At 36.8% G+C, this 20,567-nt stretch overlaps 1 protein-coding gene across 1 annotated transcript in view; it reads right to left on the reverse strand.

Moving 5' to 3' along the window:
* Positions 1-20,567, reverse strand: part of PHLPP1 (PH domain and leucine rich repeat protein phosphatase 1) — a 268,194-nt gene that overhangs the window by 53,244 nt on the left and 194,383 nt on the right. The window contains exons 7-10 of the mRNA XM_077135308.1: positions 14,960-15,162; positions 12,986-13,046; positions 10,258-10,353; positions 6,302-6,457 (exon numbers count right to left, since the gene is read on the reverse strand). Coding sequence (XP_076991423.1) covers positions 6,302-6,457; positions 10,258-10,353; positions 12,986-13,046; positions 14,960-15,162 — 516 coding nt within the window. The remainder of the gene's footprint in view (positions 1-6,301; positions 6,458-10,257; positions 10,354-12,985; positions 13,047-14,959; positions 15,163-20,567) is intronic.

A 20,567-nucleotide genomic window follows, 5' to 3' on the forward strand; every position in this document is an offset into this window, starting at 1 on the left:
ATCTTAAAGGATAGCTTGTCTTGATATAAAAATCTCGGTCACAGTTTCATTATTACCTTGCTTTGTATAATGCTTTTGCAAAGTCTGATAACACTGATTATTTCCCTTTCAAAATCATATGATCTTTTATCATGGAGGCCTTGAAGATTTTTGTTTTTGAAATCTAATTATATCTCAAAGTTCTGGGTTAATTTCTCAGGTGCCCAGAAGCCCCTTTCGGAAAATACATTAAAATCTCTTGTTTCTTTCTATAAAAATTCCTTGGATTATAGTTTTAAATATCAGTTCTGTTCCATTGTTTTGTCCTTCTCAGTAACTCATAATACAAATGCCATTCCTTTGTGGCCTGTCTTCCATTTCCACTATTTTAACTCTTTAATTCTTTATCTCATTTTTGTTTGAATCTCTTCTCCCTTGGGCACCTTGTAATGTACTTCTCATTCTGAGATAATTGTCTTTCACTTATATTTCCCAAGTTCAATCAAGTCTCTCCATTCCTTCCTGTTTCTATTTCCCTTTTTCCTTTGCTTCTCTAATTTTGATTTTTGAATGTCCCAAAGTGCTTACTTGAGCATATTTAATTTTTCTTGAAGTGTGGTCTAAAGTTTTCTGTGCTTCAAGTGAAAGTGGTAATGGTGGTTGGGTGGGGCTATTCCATAGCAGATGTTTTTTTTTCTCATTTGGGGGGATAATAAAGTAGTATGGATTCGTTCATGGCTTTCCTATTCATTTTTCTGGTGTTGGGTAGTTTTATAGGAGTCTTAGTTCAATGGTGTCATCTTCTGTCAGCATAGCAAAGTCCAGACACATTAAGGGATTTTTATTTGCTTGTTTGTGTTGAGATCTACCAGGACTGAGGTTGATCTCTCTGTAAGAGAGAGAAAAGGATCAGAGCTCTCTTTCTCTTCATGGTGTCCCAACCCCCACAGTGTCATTCTGTTGTTCTGAAAAACTCCTGAGTGGATTTTAATGCAATATCCCTTGGTTAAAAACCACTACCTTAAAACATTTGTGAAACATCACAGTTTAAAAAGCAGAGATGGGATGTATCTGATATCCAGAAATGGTTTCCTCCATAGGAATCTATTTGTTTCAGCAGTAGCGCTATGGTCACCTTTAGTTTTCAGTATATTCAACAGACCATCTGCAATGGAATCACAGGGAGCTTGTTAAACATAAGATCCCAGGCTATTCCTCTGAAGTTGAAGTCAGCAGAACTGAGATCATACCAGAATTCAACATCTTTAAATAGGAATCCAGGGAATTCTGAAGATGCACTTTGAGAAAAACTGTTTTATTCCACTATCGCTCACAAAACATCACAACTTTACTAGATGGCTCTCCTAATTGAAACACATAGCGTAGGCATCTTAGCTCTTTAAAATGCCAGAAACATCTGCCTTTGCCAAAAGGTACCAGTTGTCATGGTCAAGTGATCACACTCTCCCAAATTTTCTGTCCTGTTCTAGTACCCATGATATTTACCTATATTCTGTCTGAGTCATTCAAATTTATGGTCTGTAAAGTGACTAATACTCTAAGGCTATTTAATAAATATAAAATGGGCAATTAGTATGTACTTACTTCATCTGCACATATATACTCCCCTGACTTCCATTCCTGAAAATACCAAGCCTTAATGTTCACCCACAACAGCAGTCTATAATGTTAAAGGACCCATCCTGGTTTGTTAATTAGACTGACTTGATTAGGAAAAGATATCTGGCTATCAATGAGCGTGTAGATGCTAGGTGGACAGGAGTCAGCAATCACCAAGCTTCAGGAAAGAAAAGAAGGATGGCAGTTCCTTGGACAGTTTCTTGAGTGCTCTCGTGACCCATGGGCAATAGTTACTCCCCACCCTGCCCATCTTTTGGTGAAAACCGATTGTATGAAACTCAGACGTTTCCATCAAGAAAATCTTCAACTCTAAGCAAAAAGAGGTAATATGAGAGAAACAGGCCAGTGAGATCCAGATTAGAATATTTTCCAGTTCACCCAACAGAACAAAAAAATCACAATTAACTTCTTAGCAACATATGGCCCATCATATTTCACATCTGTCTACAGTTTTTGAGCTGCCAGTGAAAATCAAGTTAAACAAAACTCAAAGATGAATATGGAGACTAGATGCACAGGCTGATATTGGTGCTTCAACTTAAAAGAATTTTAATAAAGTTGGTCTAAAAGTTTTCAAAGGAAGAGGAAGATATTACTAAAAGTCATCTAACTTAAAATAAATTCCTCTCTTTTATTTGGTTGCCAAATATCTTCCTACTGCCAGGTAAAGCAGATTATTATGTACCAATAAAAGCTATAATATTTAACAGACAATATCATGTAATTAAACAATGAGATCACACTGAAATCTACTTGAGCAGACAACACTCAGAGCTAAAAAAAAACTTCCCAGAAAGAGAGCCCAAGTTTGGTCTTTTGCTCTGTGTCCAGTAATGCTTATTTTACTGATCACACTCTTGAAGGTTCAAAGCACAACTTCTGCTTAGAGCATGAACTAAACCTTTTTATTTATTTATTTTTAACTTATGAAGACTTATTTGGGCCCTTTCTTCAGTTATATAACAAAACAAAAATATCACAAAAAGAAATAAGAAAAAAAGGAGCAGCAATATATTTTTATAGATATGTAATGTGGAACACAGACTGGATAGAAGGAGAATTAAAGCAAAGTTTCATTAATGCCTGAAGCTATCTGCTAAATACACAGCCATGTATTATATAACAACAAAGTTTTGTTCTTCATATCATGAGCCTAAATCATGCCAAATCAACTTCATCATTTCCCTTCTCCTCTTTAATCTTCTCAAACCTACTTTTTACTACACTTATTTGTGTAATTATTTTGACTCTGCATTAGATGGCAGGGTCCTGAAAGGTAACACCTATATTTAGCCATTTTTTAAATCCCTGTCAGCACTCAGCACAGTGTCTTAACCTTATTAGGTAATTAATAGTAAGTTAGCTGTACTGCGCCATGTAAAGTAAAACAAACCACAACTGCAATCACTTACAAGAAGATTGTCACCTAAAAAACTCTCTTTATTGTCTTAAATTTAATGTTTTCTGGGTTGACCTACTCCTATAATTGTCTGTACTATTTTATTCCTTCCAGGAAAGAGCATCAAATCAAATACACAAGATCTGTACATTTTTCTGAATGGAAATTATGCCTCAATTAAAAAAACAAAACAGAATTTTTTTTTTAATTGAGGAATTAGAGGTTAACCTTCATTATTTAGGTTTTAGAAAGAGGATAAGTAACAGTGTTAGCTCTTTAAGAGGCAGTAAATAGTTTGATGGGAATCATTACAAAATGTTTTTTTTGTTTGTTTGTTTTGGTTTTTGGTCCTCTAACAAGTGAAACAATAAAGAGATGTGGTTTAAAAAAGAGCTAATCACTTCTATTCCACACCCTTATAATCCTATCTGCCTGAGATAACCAAATTCTCTAACTCTTCGTTCTGACCCAGAGTCATAACTAATAAAGATCTGTTGCTGTACTATGCTGGAGATGTAGTGATTATATTGGTTGGAAAACAGAGGCACTGAAATATGTCTTCTTTTTTCCTTTTTTGTCATTTGCTTTTCTCTCATAAAATGGGATGCTTGGTCCTTTTAATTCACCCAACCACTCACTCCAGAACTCTCCTGCACCAGAAATGCTTTCAGGATGGCCCTGCCTCCTCTTAAGACCCACAGAAGGTGGTTAATTTCCCCACAACTGTCCCAATTTTCCTAAACGCAGTTCGCCCTATGTAGGCCAGTCTGTTTGGACTGTGGTAATTTCTGCCTAAACGCCTTTGGCTTATGCTGTTAGCTTAGTTTATACTGTTTTCTATAATTGCAATGTCTTCCTTCACTGGCTCAATTCAGGTCCTAGTTTTTCCATGTTACATTACTAGAAATATTCTAGTTCACACAACCCTCCTTTTTCTGACTTACCAATTCCATTTGGAAACAGTACAAAAAATGAAAAATGGGAAAACTGTAGGGTGATCTGCCTAGGATCACAAAATGAGCAGTTAAGGCCGTGGTTCTCAATCCCAGGGACTGTCAGCAATCTAAAATTACAGCTGCCCTTCCAAATCCCTGTCTCTAAACATAAAAATGCAGCCTCCTCAACTAATCTGCACGCGCCTTCAGGGATATGTGTTCACCTCTTCCACGGCACCGCAGACGCTCGGTAAGTACTTACTGATTGGCTCTAGAGAGTGGCAGACATACAGAGCTGTCCTTTTAAAACCAAAACCTCAGAAAAGAATAAAGAGTAAGAATGATTAGTATCTACTGCAGAATTCCAATACTACTTCGCCTACTCTATTATCCATGAACTTACCACCTTGGTCAGGAACAAGGGCTGTTACTAATACACAAGACAGAAATGGCTTTATCTCAATCCAAGGCTCTTAAAACCTGAATCCATTTCTCTATTTGTTTCTATAGATTCAGTATAGCCCTCTAGGGAAAGGAGAGGATTCTCATTAGAAAACGGTATCCCAATTTCACCTGGTATGCTTTATGAAAGGAAACAAAAGGTTACAATGTAACTTATTCTCAACAGGGAGAGAAAATAAATTATAGTGTCCACAAAAACAAAAATCCACGTCTAGAGCTAACTGTGTGCTATGCCACTGTGCTTGAATACAAACGCCGAGGCGAGAACAACGCTTTAAATGACTCGAACCACAGCTCTTTTTGTCAGGGGAACGTTAGAGCAGTGGTCATGCAACAGCATGACCGCCCCATTTTCTCACCATTTCATTTCTCGATAATTGTTTCAGCAGAGATTCATTTTGTAACAAACATGAATACATCAAAGATAATTTTTTTTAAAAGATGAAAACTGAATAAAAAGAAAAGGAAGAGAGCACTCAAAATGCTCTAATCTTGAACTGGGTAATAGCTGTATGGGTATACATATGTAAAATTTCACTGAGCGGTATACTTACAAGTCGTACACTTTACTGATTATATCTTGATTAAAAAAAATTTCAAACAAATAAAAAAAACAGCAAGGGAGATGAGAAAAAAATGTCACAAGTAGGGATAGTATTTTCTATTATTCATTAAACAAATATTTGTTGAACACCTTCCTTTATCCCAGAAACTGTGTACAGTATTGAGGATAAATTGTAACTCAGACAGTCAAGGTCTCATAGAGTTTATAATCTAATGGTGCAGAGCTGAGTAAACAAGAAAATACAATAAGATGTGTAATCAGCATTGTGACAAAAGCAAGCACAGAGGCTTGGGAACATATGGTGAGGGATCTAATTCACAGGACAGCCACAGTTGTCAGATGGCTACTACATCTGTGAAAACTCACACACGTAGAACAAGTGAAAATTAATTTTTCTACAACAAAAAGATCCTGTCCTTCTCTTCTCTTTAGTTCTAGAAGCACATCATTAAACTTAATTTTTTAATGTTCATAATAAGGTCACAAAAAGTTAGATCCTTTGTGTCACCTCTAAAAGTCACTAAGTGAAAAGAAATATCAGCAGAGGTCAAAAGGATTCAGACCACCAGGTTATGAAGGATTTCAGTATATAATGAACACAGGCATAATCTGGGTTCTGAAGTGAACAAGAAGTTCCAAAGTTTATGTGAACAGCCACAAGTTACTTACAGCTTTCTTTAAAGGAAGTTCTGCAAGTGGCAACAATTTCACAGAAAACAGAAATTCATTCAGTGTTAAACTAAGCTTCCCCATCACCCAAATCAAAACAACTTCATTAAATGCTTAGTGAAACCAGTTGCAAATACTTAGAAAAAATGTGCTCAAAGGAAAATAATTTATTTAAATGTGAGTGTAAAAACTGTGGTAAAGGTAAGAACAATCCGTGAAAACAAAAACAAAACAACTAAGCAAACGCTAGGAAAACCTATCTCTGTTATAAAAAGTCACAACATGTGAAAGTAGAAACAGAGAAACTTAAGATATTTAAGCTGAGCATGGAGGGGCAAATACAGTTTTGACTAGGGTGCAATGCAGGAGTATATTTCTCAGCCTTGTTTTATACCCACACCCCCCACAATGCATGCCTCTGCATAACTAAGCCTACTATTACTCTCCAGAAAGCAGCAAAATTAATAAAGAGTCTGTAGGACACCCCTACAAAATGGTCAGAAAAGGGGTTGGGAATAATTTTCTTCATAAATCTGGGATAGACAGATAATCGGCAAGTTCACACAATCATGTCAGACCATATAAGACAAGGATGCTAAGGAAGTGGTATTTTAGAAATAGAGATGAATACACAAAAATAGTCTGCTTTACCTATCAGCCTTCATCAGAAGATTAGACGGTAGTTCAAGGAGCTGGTTGTGCTGTACGTCTAAGACCTCCACTGACGTCCTTTCTAGCCTTTCAGGGAGCCTCGTTAGCCGGTTGTGTCCTGCCAGAAGTTTCCGGAGACTACTGTTACAAAATAAGCTGCACAGAGAAAGGGACAAAAGTCATAAGGCAACTTACTTAGATCTAATTTAGGGTTGAGGTTAAAAAAACGTTTAGGAATAGGAAAATTATCTCCCCCCAAAATCATAAATTTATTCAAAGCAACTTTAAGTTCAATTTAACAGAAGTTTAAACTTGGAGCTTTTCATATTTCAAGATTTTCTATACTTAAAAAAAATGAGCACCGAAGAAATTATGAAAAGGAGTACTGACCAAAGAAGCTCCTTAGGAAAAGAGTAAAAAAGTTTCACTGAAGAAAACAGTCTAATTTTGATTGTTAGATGCACAAGGCAAAGCTTTAAAAGGCTGCATGCTTCCCCAAGGTACAGCTTATGTCATACAATGCTCTAAAAATGCCAGTTGTTTCACCCACAATAGAGTCTAAATAAATACAGCCGAACAATCTTAACCTACAGGATCAACATTAAACAAAGGATTCTTTTACCCAATTAAACTTTAAAGAAAAAAGCCAACTAAGAAAAGGTTATATTTCCCTCAGGTGTATTTCACAATCATAATTATTTCCCTCGCTCCTCACTTCTCTCGGTTTGTACATGTTTTCTCTTCAGTTTAATCCTAGACCAAAGTAGAAACTCCCTCCTGAGGAGAACAGAATGCACTTAACCCATTATTTTCTCTTATGCCTTGAAGAGCTATTAGGAAGCTTGGATGTGTTTCCTTTATTGGTTACCAGAACTGTAACAAATGATGAATACTTATTAATCTAATTAATCTGCATTATGACCACTTCAAACTTCTCTGACACTTGTAGAGGATAAAACAGTCCCTGGTTATAAACAGAAACTTGGGGCTGTGGGAAAGTGAGGTTATAATTTGCATCAAGGTCACTTTGGAGAAAGAATCCATTTACACTGCTGTACAGAATAAGACTTCATCCACCTCCTGTTTTCCACCATCCTGACCTCACTGACTGATGTTCAAAATTCCTAAAACTGCTATACATTACAGCCATAACTTTATTCACTTTAAATATCAAAACCATATCCTCTGATTACAAAGACAATAGTGATCTGCTTCAACACTACGATACCAAAGCAACTATTAAAGGTATCTGAAATGCCTAAATTTGCAGGTTTAATTATCAGTGCAAAAACCCAGAATACCCAGAACGTTCAGTGACAGCTATAACAAGGGGTATAATTTCTCCAACAGTCACTTCAACCCAATAGTTCAGGATTCGGTTCACTTCCACTGCTTATAGGGTCTGGGGTACAATTTAGGCTAAGGAGAGGGTTGTATGGGGTTTTCTATTATGTTCACTTGTATATATTTTGTTTATCATTTAATACATGGGTAACTCAAAGTCAGGTGACAAAATCCTGATGATGATTTTCCAAATAGAAAAGTAGATTTGGTCAACTACAAGAATGAATATTAAATGCTTATTGTTAGATTTAGTTCAATTCTTTTGGGTACTACAAAAGCATTAAAATACCTTCTTTCCTTTTAAATACATATCCATTTTTAAATATCATTTCTTTTTTGTCAAACCCTTTACCTATCTTCTTTAGATAAGCAAAGCTTAGATATCAAATCAATTTCCAATGAGTCATTGTCTTGCCTGAATATTATACATCAATGATAAGGCTAATAAAAACTTCGCAATTAAACAATACCGTAAAAGAGAAAATAATATGTATTGTTTTTTTCTCACATCTTAAAATACACACAATACACACTTCACACTTTTTGACAACAGAGCACTTAAGATTTGCTTGAATATGCATTTGTTTAGATCCCCCAAAGTCTGCACTAATAAAATACATCTAAGATTAATTAACTTTGGAAAAGTCAGATAAAGTATCAACCACTTTGCATTTGTCTGTTTGTTTATATATACATTATATCTTTGTCATAGCCTACAGTGAACAGAGACCTTAGACTCCAGTGTGCTATCTGCTGGACTGTGCCTCAGGCACCTCTAAAGATGCTATTTGTGGTACAAAAGCTTAATACAAGGTGGCATGAGTTCAACACACTTCATTTTGCTTGAATTGGTCTTGATAAGGGAAAAAGTATCTTGTTGGGTGGGGAGGAGGGTAGAAGGGGGTAGAATAAAAAGAAAATAAGAGGAAAGATGTGGTAAAACCCTTTTCAACAAAGCTTTTTTTTCAGTTAGCAGAAGCCTGTTTTCATTGCTGCTGCTTCTCTTATGAAAGGGATGAGCATGCGTGCGCACACACACACACACACACACACACACACACACACTCAGACACAAAACACAATTTTGCTGCCCACCAGCATGTTACCCAAGCCTTCCTCTTGAAAATGGTGATGGGCTGCTCTGGGTCACTAAATGTTAACTCAGTCAACATGATACTCTGGGGGAAGAAAGCATTTTCAAATGGATGACTGAACTTAGAGGTGTAAAAATATGGCTGAGGAACAAAATAAAATTAACTGAGCCTTTCAGAAAATGTAACTCAGCTTTCTTGTATGAGAGCTATATTCTAGCAGGTGCTATCCAATGGAAATATAATGTACATCACATATGTAATTCGAAATGCTCTAGTAGCTACGTTAAACAAAAATAAAAGAAACTGGTGACTTAATTTTTATAATATATTTAGCCCAATATATCGAAAATACTATTTTCACATGTAACTAATATAAAAGACTATTAATGAGATATTTTGTATCTGGTATATATTTTGCACTTACAGCACTTCTCAATTAGGACTGATCATGTTTCAAGTGCTTGGTGGCCACATGTGGTCAGTGACTGCCTTTGGGACAGCACCGTTCTAACACATTCACCAGGCTGACCAAGCATGTGTATTTCATGATTCTTGTTCTTTACCAAAAAAAAAATCAGAAATATTGATAATACATCTCTCTTCAATGCGTAGCTGAGAACAATGGAAATAGCTAGACCTGCACTGCCCAGTATGGTAGCCGTTAGCTACAAGTGGCTATTAAAATTAAAATTAAATTATAATTAACACTTTAGTTCTTCGGTCACACTGGCCGCATTTTAAGTGCTCAACAGCCAAATGTAGCTAGTGGATACCAAGAATATCTCCATTATTACAGAAGGTTCTGCAGATAGTACTGAGACATGCTACTCTTTAGGTTATTAACTGCATGGCTTAGTCACTAATAGCCTAGTAATATTTGGTGCCACAATCAGTCAACTAGTAAATAAGATATTTGTCTGCATTTACGAACACTGGAGATCATCACCTATGTTTTAAAATTTTTCTATTTAAGCAAAACTTACGAAATAAAAATAATGTGTTAAGAGAATAAAGAGAAAAAAGTTCTTGGGCCCTTCAGCTCCCAATTTCGCACCAAGAAAAACAGAATCTGACTTTCTCTTTCAAGATTTAATGATCAATCTTAAATTTTCTTTGTGGAAGTTATGTTTGAGGGTAAACAAAAATTATTTGTAATGTAAGGTAGGCAGGCATAGGTTAAGTTAAGGGATAAAACGGTAGCTTTGGAAAGGATTAAGATTCCAGAGATGAACCAATAACACTGTTTGCCAAGTCTTCATACATTTCTTTTGGCTTACAAAAAATCTCTACCAGGCACCATCCCCTACATGGCCTTCAAAGTCTGGCTGAGAGTCAAAGCCGCACTCAAATTCTCTTGCATAAAGAAAATGTGTAACTGGAAGGCACCACATGAGGTAAAAGACACCAAATAAGACTATAAAGCAAATTCTTTTAGGCGTTCATAAAAACAATTTAAACACTGAATCAGCAAACTTTTTTGATATTTGGAGATTTTCTTACTTAATCTGGAATACTCACTGGGCAGGAAGGTCACATATTTGATTATGGCCAATATCCAAAACTTCTAGCTTTCGGCTTTCACATACCCATTCAGGCACATTTTCTAAGCAGTTCCTAAATGCAAGAATATAAAAGGTTTTCTTTAACAGCAATGTGGCCTACAATGTGGTTATAAACTCAAAATAAATACAAGAATAAATGAAACTTCAAATGATATATCAAACTATATTAAGTATAAATTAAAAGGAGAACTGTGCTAAGGGAGATGAAAGAAGGAAAAAAAAATAGGGGAAACATAACTACATCAGATACTCACCAATGTCTAAAATGTCTGGTTTCCAGAGTCACTTTTAAAAAGTTTACAGACACAAATTTAGGGTCTTATATAGGAGGTGGGGGGAGTTATATATACACACACAACTCCAGTTAAGAAAAATAGTCAAATGGCATAAAATAGTTTTATTTTCAAATTTACTTTTTTATCCTTAATATTAAAATACCCCCAACTCTAGGTGGCATCAAGAAAGAACAACCATAGATAAATTGGAATCATGAGAGTGGTTTTGAAATGGTGGCAGTGAAAAGAAGCCCTGACAATTAAGACTGAGAATTAATTATTTGAAAATATTTACTTGGACATTAGATGGTAATTATATTCACCAGAAACAAGTGAACTAAACTAATGGTGACTTGACAAGTACTTAGATAAATTTACTATATTTAAATGTCTTCCAGACACAGATAGTCTGCCTTTTACCTTCTTTTTTTAAAATATGTAATCCCAGGCACAAAGAATCTAAAATGGTGTGTATATAATTAATGCATTTCTTCAAAACAGATGAACAATTAAGCAAAAATATGCTTGGAACAAGGATAGAGAACAAAAGTGAAAATAGTTGTGATATTAGGATGGCAGAAGTAAGAGTGATTTCTTTAATTACGCTATTATATCAACTTCTAATTAAACTATAGAAACAGAAGGCATTATTTTCTGCTTAGTGTTTATATATGAACATATGGTTCTGGCTATGAAGCCCTAAAGATAGTATACTTAATGATATTATTTTACAGTAGTTAACCCCTAAGGTGTATCAGTAAGATAAGAGAATGAAAGTACCCCTCAGTGTAAGCAATCTCAGTACGTAGAAACTAAAACTCCTGTAACTGATAAAATAAATGGAACTTTGAACTTGAGGTACTCTAAGGGCCTTGTAAACACTATGATAGATGACAGCTAATTTCCTGGAGATAATAAAAACACTCATTTTAAAAGTATGAAATACTCAGAATGATGTGAGGGGAATCAGAATTTCTAAGAGAAAATCCTATTGTTTGGGAAATGGATGAGGTAGTACATGTTACGGTAAAGATTCTGGATATGACGAAGTTATAAAGAGAGACCAACAGCAGTTAAGTAGCCGAATTCAGGGAGAAGCATGCTTCAAGAGTTTCCAATTTGGCCTCACTTAGGGCTTTTAATGGGAACAATTAAATTTATATCCTATAAATCGAAATGAAAATAGATTCACTCTATGGCCAACCTTCTAAAATAAAACTATTCAGGATATTTATATATACCATTCCTGTTCTGTTTTTACTTAAAAGCTGAAAATAATAACATACAAGGCTAACAGAGAAAAAAAATGGAACTTTATCAGGTAATTTCTGTCTTCAACTTTGTTAAAGAACTGGCCATGTGTTCAGTAGGAAATATATGAAGCACTTCTCATAAAGGACTTTGAAATTTTATAATATTATGATTATAATAAAATTATATCTGTTACAATTCTTGCAATAGCTAAATACTGAACACATTCTCGTAAAATTATGATTGAGAACATTATTAAAATAACTGGATTTGTTCACTGCCATGATTAAAGGCAAATTCTGTACATAGCAAACACACAGCAGTTGGATGACAAAGTAAAGTGACTGTTCTCTAACAAACATCAGAATTTACACACTGAAATAAGTTAACAGTTGTCCCTTTGAGAGGTTCACCTGCAGACTTGCATGTGCTGTAGGTGTTCAAAAAGTTTTCAGCATTTCCTTTGGAAATACCTTCTAAGTGACTTCTCATTTTAGAATGTTAAAATTATTAGTGTAATTTGTATAAATATATGCTGCAGACAAAGTCACACTTAGCTTTGTACCTTCAGGGAAAAGTCTACTCTATCATTTGTGAGAACTGGAGTAGATATGAAATACTGGAGAAGCAGATTTGTATATAAAGGTGAGATAGTCAGCCTCGTCACATATGAGCTAAGAAAATTAAAGGGGAGGAAACAGAATTCTAATTTAGTAGGCTTAATAACTATTTTCTAAGGGTTCTTTCATGTACAAAATAACAAAGAAAGGTGAAAAATCAAACAAATGTAGCCCTTTTTTTACAAAATGAAATTCTCATCATTTCAAGGAAAAACACCATGACATAGCTAATAAAACTGAAGAACTACTGGACCGTCTAGCTGTATTACCCTCTACATACTAATCTTCCAAGACCAAACCTGGTGTTCCAAATTGGTGTCCACTCTGACACCTTGCCTCTTCTGGTTTGAATCATAGTATACTTAAAAGACAAATGCAGTCCTTTAATTGACAGACATTTTCACACATTTCTAGAAGATAAGTAATTCAAATCAAATGTTTATCTTCAAAATATAAAACGTGACTATGCATAAGCTCAAACAATTATTTAAATAATTTTTAAGTAGACACTAGAGTGCCATAAGACTTGACTTCTTACCTCGAAATATCCATATAGGATAGGTAATTTGGAACTGGGTAAACATCGAGTTGAACAAGTTCTAAGAGGGGAAAAAAAACGCAAAAACATTACTTAAGTGCCCCAGACTCTGTCTGTAGAATAGCATTAGTGTGCTTTACGTTCCATGGTTGTTCAGGAAGTAATAACCCATCCATTTGCTCAATTTTGAAACTAAAGGAAAGAAAAGAGATCTTCTAATTTAATCACAAGAGCTTATTCAGAGATTGAAATAAATCACTCATTTTACTTTCCTCCCGCCTTCCCATCCATGTTCTGTGGCTCTCTTGTGATGCGTGCTAAGACTAACTGAATGAATCCATCTTTTTAATATCCAGGGTTCCTTCTGTAAAACTGAATGCATCCTGTATTTTGCCTTGATCACTCTACAGAAATAACACTGACTTCTTCTATTCAAACTTGATAATCCCTTCTCAAACATTCATTTATGAAAGGTGCACACTGTCTGTCTCCCTAGGGCTTTGTTCCTAGGACACAGTAGATTCTTGATGTCTTTCTGCTTCTCTCAACACTTAACCAGTAATTTGCAGGTTCAGCAACTCTTTCTCCTCCTAGCTGCATCTGGTAGCCCACTCTGGCCCCTGCTAGCTATGAGTGTTTTCCAGCACACTTTTGGCACAGCCTCCTCCTCTCTTTTAGTCATAACCCCATGCCCTGCTTCCAAAGCTTCAGGAAATGCCTCTGAGCAGATGAGTCTCAAATTAACAACTATAGACTTGACTTGTTCTACTGATTCTATCAAAAGTCTTTTCATGACCGTTTTCTCCACTCTATTCTCACATACTAGACTACAGTTTCCCATCAGTTCACACTCCAGACCACCACAGCAACTTGGATTCATGGAAAGATTACAACACTCTTCTCCCACAAATGCATTCTGCCCACTGCTTTCATACTAATAGTCTGAAAACATCAATTTCATCACCCATCCCTTCTGCTTAAGAATCTCCATTGGTTCCTTTTAGTTTACTGTGACAACTTCAGTGCTTCGCCATCTGACTTCAACCTATGCATCCCATAATTACTTCTTGCTACTCTCCAGCAGGAACCCATGAGTTCAGAATTGCCTGTCTTTACCCATCTGCTGAGCAAGCCATATTCAGATTCTTTCCTCCTTTCCCTATTGCAAAACACCCTCTTCATGCCTCCTGGCTATCCGAATCCTATCAATTCTTGAGTGCTTAGTCAAAGTGATTACAATAGAAATTGCTGCTACTTGAAATTGGACTGTTTCTCTAATGAGATGAACACCAACACATTAAAAAATCCCTTATCCTTTCCAACTCATGTACTAGACTATGCACACGGCAAGGGCTTGGTTAACATTTGCTCCATTTGTAGTAGCAAATACTTCTTTTCATTCAGTTGCCTAATGGTAGGGGACGATATCTTCACCTGAGTAAACAGACATGCCCATATGACCTTTTCCTTTTTAGAACTGCCATGATTTTATTAGTAACTGATTACGACTCTTGCTTTATGATACCCTTATGGGAATACAATTCAGGTTTATTTGGTGAGTTCCTTTTGTTAGTAGAGCATGAAACATGAGCCCCTGAATGGAGCCCAACATGGACCTTCTTTTCACTTAACAGTATTAAATCAGGTTCCAGATTCACTATTTTAACAAGATAGCCCAAGAAATAGTCCATTTTTCCTCTCCCTTTAGCCCAGGAGTCAAATCAAAAGAGGAAATAACTTATCTTAACACAGATTATAAGAAAAACAACTCGGGAGCAATAAAGGAAACACAACTTCCTTTTTAATTCCTTTAAATACTAAATCAACATTCTTTTTTAGGATTTTTATCACAGCAAAATTTGACACTTATTTTACTAAAATGAGGAAAGGAAAATCAAGGAGAGGTAGAAATGATGGTACTGCATAAACTCGTGGAACCACAAGAGAAACTTTCAAGTAGTCTACCCTACATACCATTAGAGGAGGCATAAAGTGCTTTCAGGAAGTAGCCGCAGATATTTAATGAGACCAATTGATTCCTTTCACAGTGTAAAACTTCAAGGTTGCTGAAAATCATAGCATCTAGGTCACCGAGTTTATTGTCACGCAGATCAAGCTGAGTGATGTGCTGGAGAAGGTCCACTTCATCTGCTATTAGCTTCCTAATTTTATTCAATCTTGAGGAGAAAAGGAGAAAAACAGAGACCATAATTAACCGCAATGCTATAAACAAACAGCCACACCCTAATATGGTGAGATAATGAGAAGACTTATAGTTTTCCAAAATATCTTTAATCTCAGCTTCTGGCCTAGCTAACTGGCCAGATACCCTGGATAATTTTAGCTTTGACTCCACAAGGTTTTAACCTTGACAATATATTCTGGAACAAAATTTAGACCACCATGACTGCAAAGGAGCACACACATTGAACTTACCTTAATCTGTTTCAAGAGAAAAAAAATCCATTTAAGCATTTATTCCAAATAAACTGGATTGTGAAACTATTGATACCACACTGGAAAGAAGAAATAACAACCAGAACAACCCATTAAGCACACAACAACTACATAGAATATTTAAGGAAGGAAAGAAGTTGGCTGAGCAGATGGATAAGCAGTTAATACAGAAGGACAGGGTTAAAGGCTGAACTTGGATTTAAAAAATAATAATGAAAGGAATTCACATATGGACCAGAGACTGTATTCAATACAATGTAATACATGGATTCTCAGCTAGTTCAGAACCAAAGATGGGGCTATCAAAGCTATCTTCATCTTTAAAACACTGGTTGAAAGAGCAAAGTACAGAAAATACTGAAATATGGCATCCAGAATTCACTAAGAAGTCATGAAACAAAGGCTCACGATGGGGATCAAAAATTCTAGGATAGAGCAAGGCATTGGGAACTACTTGCGGAATCTCCACCCATAATAACTGGCCAGCTCACAGACCAAAGTTGTTGCAGAGATGTCAGAACATGAGGCAGATAATCAAAATGACAAATGCCAAAGAAAGAGAATTCTGAAAGCAGCTAGAGAAAAGTGATTCATCATATATAAGGGATGCTCAATAAGTGCTGATTTCTCATCAGAAACTAGGGTGGCAAGAAGAGAGTTGTATGATATATTTAAGGTACTGGAAGTAAAAAAACCTAGCAGTCAAGAACTCCTTAAACAGCAGAACTGTCTTTCAAAAATGAGGGAGAGATTAAAATATTTACAGATAGACACAAACCGAGAGAGTTCATAAATAAGAGAACTGCCCTACAGGATATACTAAAGAGAATGCCACGGGCTGATAGGAAAAGACAGGAGAGAGAGGCTTGGAGGAGAGGGTAGAAATGAAGAATTTCAGTAAGGGTAACTAAAAGGGTAAATAAGAGAGAGAGAGAGAGAGAGCGAGATGAAATATAAAAGCCAAGAGATAAAATGGCTGAAGTAAGTACTGCCTTTAGAGTAATAACATTGTAAGTTAATGTATTAAACTCCTAATGAAAGGACACAGAGTGGCAGAATTGATTAAAAAAAGAGATTTATCAATATGCTGCCCACAAGAGACTCCCCTCAGACCCAGGGACACAAATAGGTTGAAAGTAAAAGCCAGAAAAAGATAGTCCATGCAAACAGTAGCCAGAGAAAAGCTAGGGTAGTTATACTAATAGCAGACAAAATAGACATTAAATGCACAACTGTTAAAAAAGACAAAGAAGCGGGTCAAGATGGCGGCTTAACAAGGTGCATGTTTTAGTTCGTCCTCCAGAACAACTACTAAATAACCAGAAACAGTACAGAACAGCTCCTGGGGCCACGTCAGTGACCAGACACACAGCGTACCCCAGTCTGGACCAGCTGGACCGGCTGCGAGCAGCCCCCCCAAACCGTGAGTTCCCAAAGCTGCAGCAGCCAGCACCCCTCCCCCACAGGCTGCTTTCCAGAGGGGAAAGGAAAGGACTTTACCAGCAGCAGAGACTGGGCACAATCAAACACCAATTGTGGAACTAATTAACTAATTCTGACTACTAAAAATAGGCCCCCAGCTTAGGTGAACCTGATCAAAGCGGAGGTTGCTCATTTTTGCCCCAGCGCCAAGGGGGCAGGACTGACAGAAAAAGGGGGTAAAAAAAAAGAAGGAAACAGAGGTTTTGGTGGCTGTGTATCTATAAAGGCTTGACTGCCTCTGGATACAGCAGCAGGACTTTTCAGGCTGCAACTGCCCCAGACATAGGCAGAAGTGAGCTCTTTTGGGGGCTTGTCTGGAGCCTGTGGCTTCCCCAGGGGAGGGGTGAAGCCCAACTCAGGTGGAATCCCTCCATCAAGGAATTCAGAAACCAGGGCTTGGTAATTTGAAGCCATTAAAACCAGCCTACAACCTCTCCTCTGTCTCCACCACGCCTCCAGCAGGGTGAGTCTGCCAAAGTTAAAGGTACCACATCATCTTATGCTGGTGGGACCTGCCGTCAGACAAGCACCACATACTGGGCAGGATAAGAAAAACAGAGTCCAGAGACTTCATAGGAAAGTCTTTCAACCTGCTGGGTCTCACCCTCAGGGAAAACCAACGCAGGTGACTCTTTCCTCCTGATAGGAGGCCAGTTTGGTCTGGGAAAATCTGGCTGGGGTCTATAATATCTAAGTAGACCCTCCTAAATGTCTGTGGCTGAAAGGCACCACACAAGCAGGGCAAGAAACAAGAAAACAAGAACTGGAAAATTCTCCTCTGTTAAACAAAACTTAAGCTAAAGGTCCAGATAAAGCTGAACGGAATGTCAAAGAACAGATAGACAACAAATTCATCCAGCAAGAAAACCCTAGATAAAAGAAGTGAAAGCAACCTCCAGAATAAATTAATTAAGCTAATTAAATGCCTAGATGCCAGCAAAAAATAACAAATCACACTAGGAAAATTGAAGATATGGCCCAATCAAAGGAACAAACCAACAATTCAAATGACATACAGGAGCTGAAACAATTAATTCAGAATGTACGAACAGACATGGAAAACCTCATCAAAAACCAAATCAATGAATTGAGGGAGGATATAAAGAAGGCAAGGAAAGAACAAAAAGAAGAAACTGAAAGTCTGAAAAAACAAATCACAGAACTTATGGGAATGAAAGACACAGTAGAAGAGATGAAAAAACAATGGAAACCTACAACGGTAGATTTCGAGAGACAGAACATAGGATTTCAAAACTGGAGGATGGAACATCTGAAATCCGACAAGAAACAGAAACTATAGGAAAAACAATGGAAAAATATGAGCAGGGACTCAGGGAATTGAAAGACAATATGAAGTGCATGAATATATGTGTTGTGGGTGTCCCAGAAGAAGAAGAGAAGGGAAAAGGAGGAGAAAAACTAATGGAGGAAATTATCACTGAAAATTTCCCAACTCTTATGAAAGACTTAAAATTACAGATCCAAGAAGTACAGCGTACCCCAAAGAGAATAGATCCAAATAGACATACTCCAAGACATTTAATAATCAGAATGTCAGAGGTCAAAGAGAAAGAGAGGATCTTGAAAGCAGCAAGAGAAAAGCAACCCATCACATACAAGGGAAGCCCAATAAGACTATGCGCAGATCTCTCAGCAGAAACCATGGAGGCGAGAAGACAGTGGGATAATATATTTAAATTATTAAAAGAGAAAAACTGCCAACCAAGAATTCTATATCCAGCAAAACTGTCCTTCAAAAATGAGGGAAAAATTAAAACATTTTCAGACAAAAAATCACTGAAAGAATTTGTGACCCAGAGACCAGCTCTACAAGAAATACTAAAGGGAACACTAGAGACAGATACTAAGACAGAAGAGAGAGGTGTGGAGAAGAGTGTAGTAAGGAAGACTATGAGTAAAGGTAAAAAGAAGGAAAATCAGATATGACATATAAAATCCAGAAGGCAAAATAGCAGAAGAAAGTACTACCCATGCAGTAATAACACTGAATGTTAATGGATTAAACTCTCCAATCAAAAGACATAGTCTGGCAGAATGGATTAAAAAACAGGACCCATCTATATGCTGTCTCTACTCAAAGGATACGAGGCCAAGGACACAAATGGACATTTACACACCAATGTTTATAGCAGCATTATTAACAATTACCAAGAGATGGAAACAGCCAAAATGTCCATCAACAGAAAGCTGACTAAACAATCTGTGACATTTACATAAGACGGAATATTATGCAGCTGTAAGACAGAATAAAGTTACAAAGTATGTAACAACATGAATGGACCTTAAGGACATTATGCTGAGTGTGATTAGCCAGGAACAAAAGAACAAATACTGTATGGTCTCACTGATATGAACTGACATTGGTGAATAAACTTGGAATATTTTCTTGGTAACAGAGACCATCAGGAGATAGAAATAGGGTGAGATATTGGGTAATTGGAGTTGAAGGGATACGGATTGTGCAATAGGACTGAATATAAAAACTCAGAAATGGACAGCACAATACTACCTAACTGTAATGTAATTATGTTAAAACACTGAATGAAGCTGCATGTGAGAATGATAGAGGGAGGAGGGCTGGGGACATAAATGAAATCAGAAAGAAAGATAGATGGTAAAGATCGAGATGGTATAATCTAGGAATGCCTAGCATGTATAATAATAGTGAAATGTACAATGTACAAATTTTAAAAATGTTTTTGCATGAGGAAGAACAAAGGAATGTCATTATTGCAGGGTGCTGAAAATAGATGATAATTAATACTTTAAAATGTCACCTTATGTGTGAGACTAAAGCAAAAAATGTTTGTTACAAAATTTATATTTTGACTAGAGCATTTCCTAATATAACTCATGTAGATAGTTTGATTGAATGTCATAAGTACTTGGAATCTCAGGTAGGACATGAGATTTTGTTAGTTTGTCCAAAGTGATGCCCGGATGAATCCCAGAGTGATTTGATCAGTGACTAGAAAAGTGTTTGCAAGCCCCCTTCGGGGAATGGTGAGAGTGGGGAGAAATTCAACTTCCCCAAGTTGAATTCTTGATATTCTCACAAGCAGTGTAGACAACCAAAGCTATAGGCTGAGCCCCCGGTCTTGGGGGTTGTTCATATGAAACTTAACCCCACAAAGGATATGTCAAGTCTACTTAAAATTTAGGCCTAAGAATCACCCCCAAGAGAGCCTCTTTTGTTGCTCAGATGTGGCCTGTCTCTCCAGCCAACATGACGAACAGTCTCACCACCCTCCCCTTCTCTGCGTGGGACATGACTCCCAGGGGTGTGGACCTTCCTGGCAATGTGGGACAGAGATCCTGGAATGACCTGAGACTCAGCATCAAGGGACTGAGAAAAACCCTAGAATGAGCTGAGAATTAACATCAAGGGATTGAGAGAACCTTCTCGACCAAAGGGGGAAGAGTGAAATGAGACAAAGTGTCAATGGCTGAGAGATTCCAAACAGAGTTGAGAGGTTATCCTGGCGGTTATTCTTATGCATTAAGTAGATATCACCTTGTTGTTCAAGATGTAGCAGAGAGGCTGGAGGGAACTGCCTGAAAATGTGGAGCTGTGTTCCAGTAGCCATGTTTCTTGATGATGATTGAACAATGATAGAGCTTT

The sequence above is a fragment of the Tamandua tetradactyla genome, chromosome 18, assembly GCF_023851605.1.
Source record: "Tamandua tetradactyla isolate mTamTet1 chromosome 18, mTamTet1.pri, whole genome shotgun sequence".
NCBI lineage: Eukaryota > Metazoa > Chordata > Mammalia > Pilosa > Myrmecophagidae > Tamandua > Tamandua tetradactyla.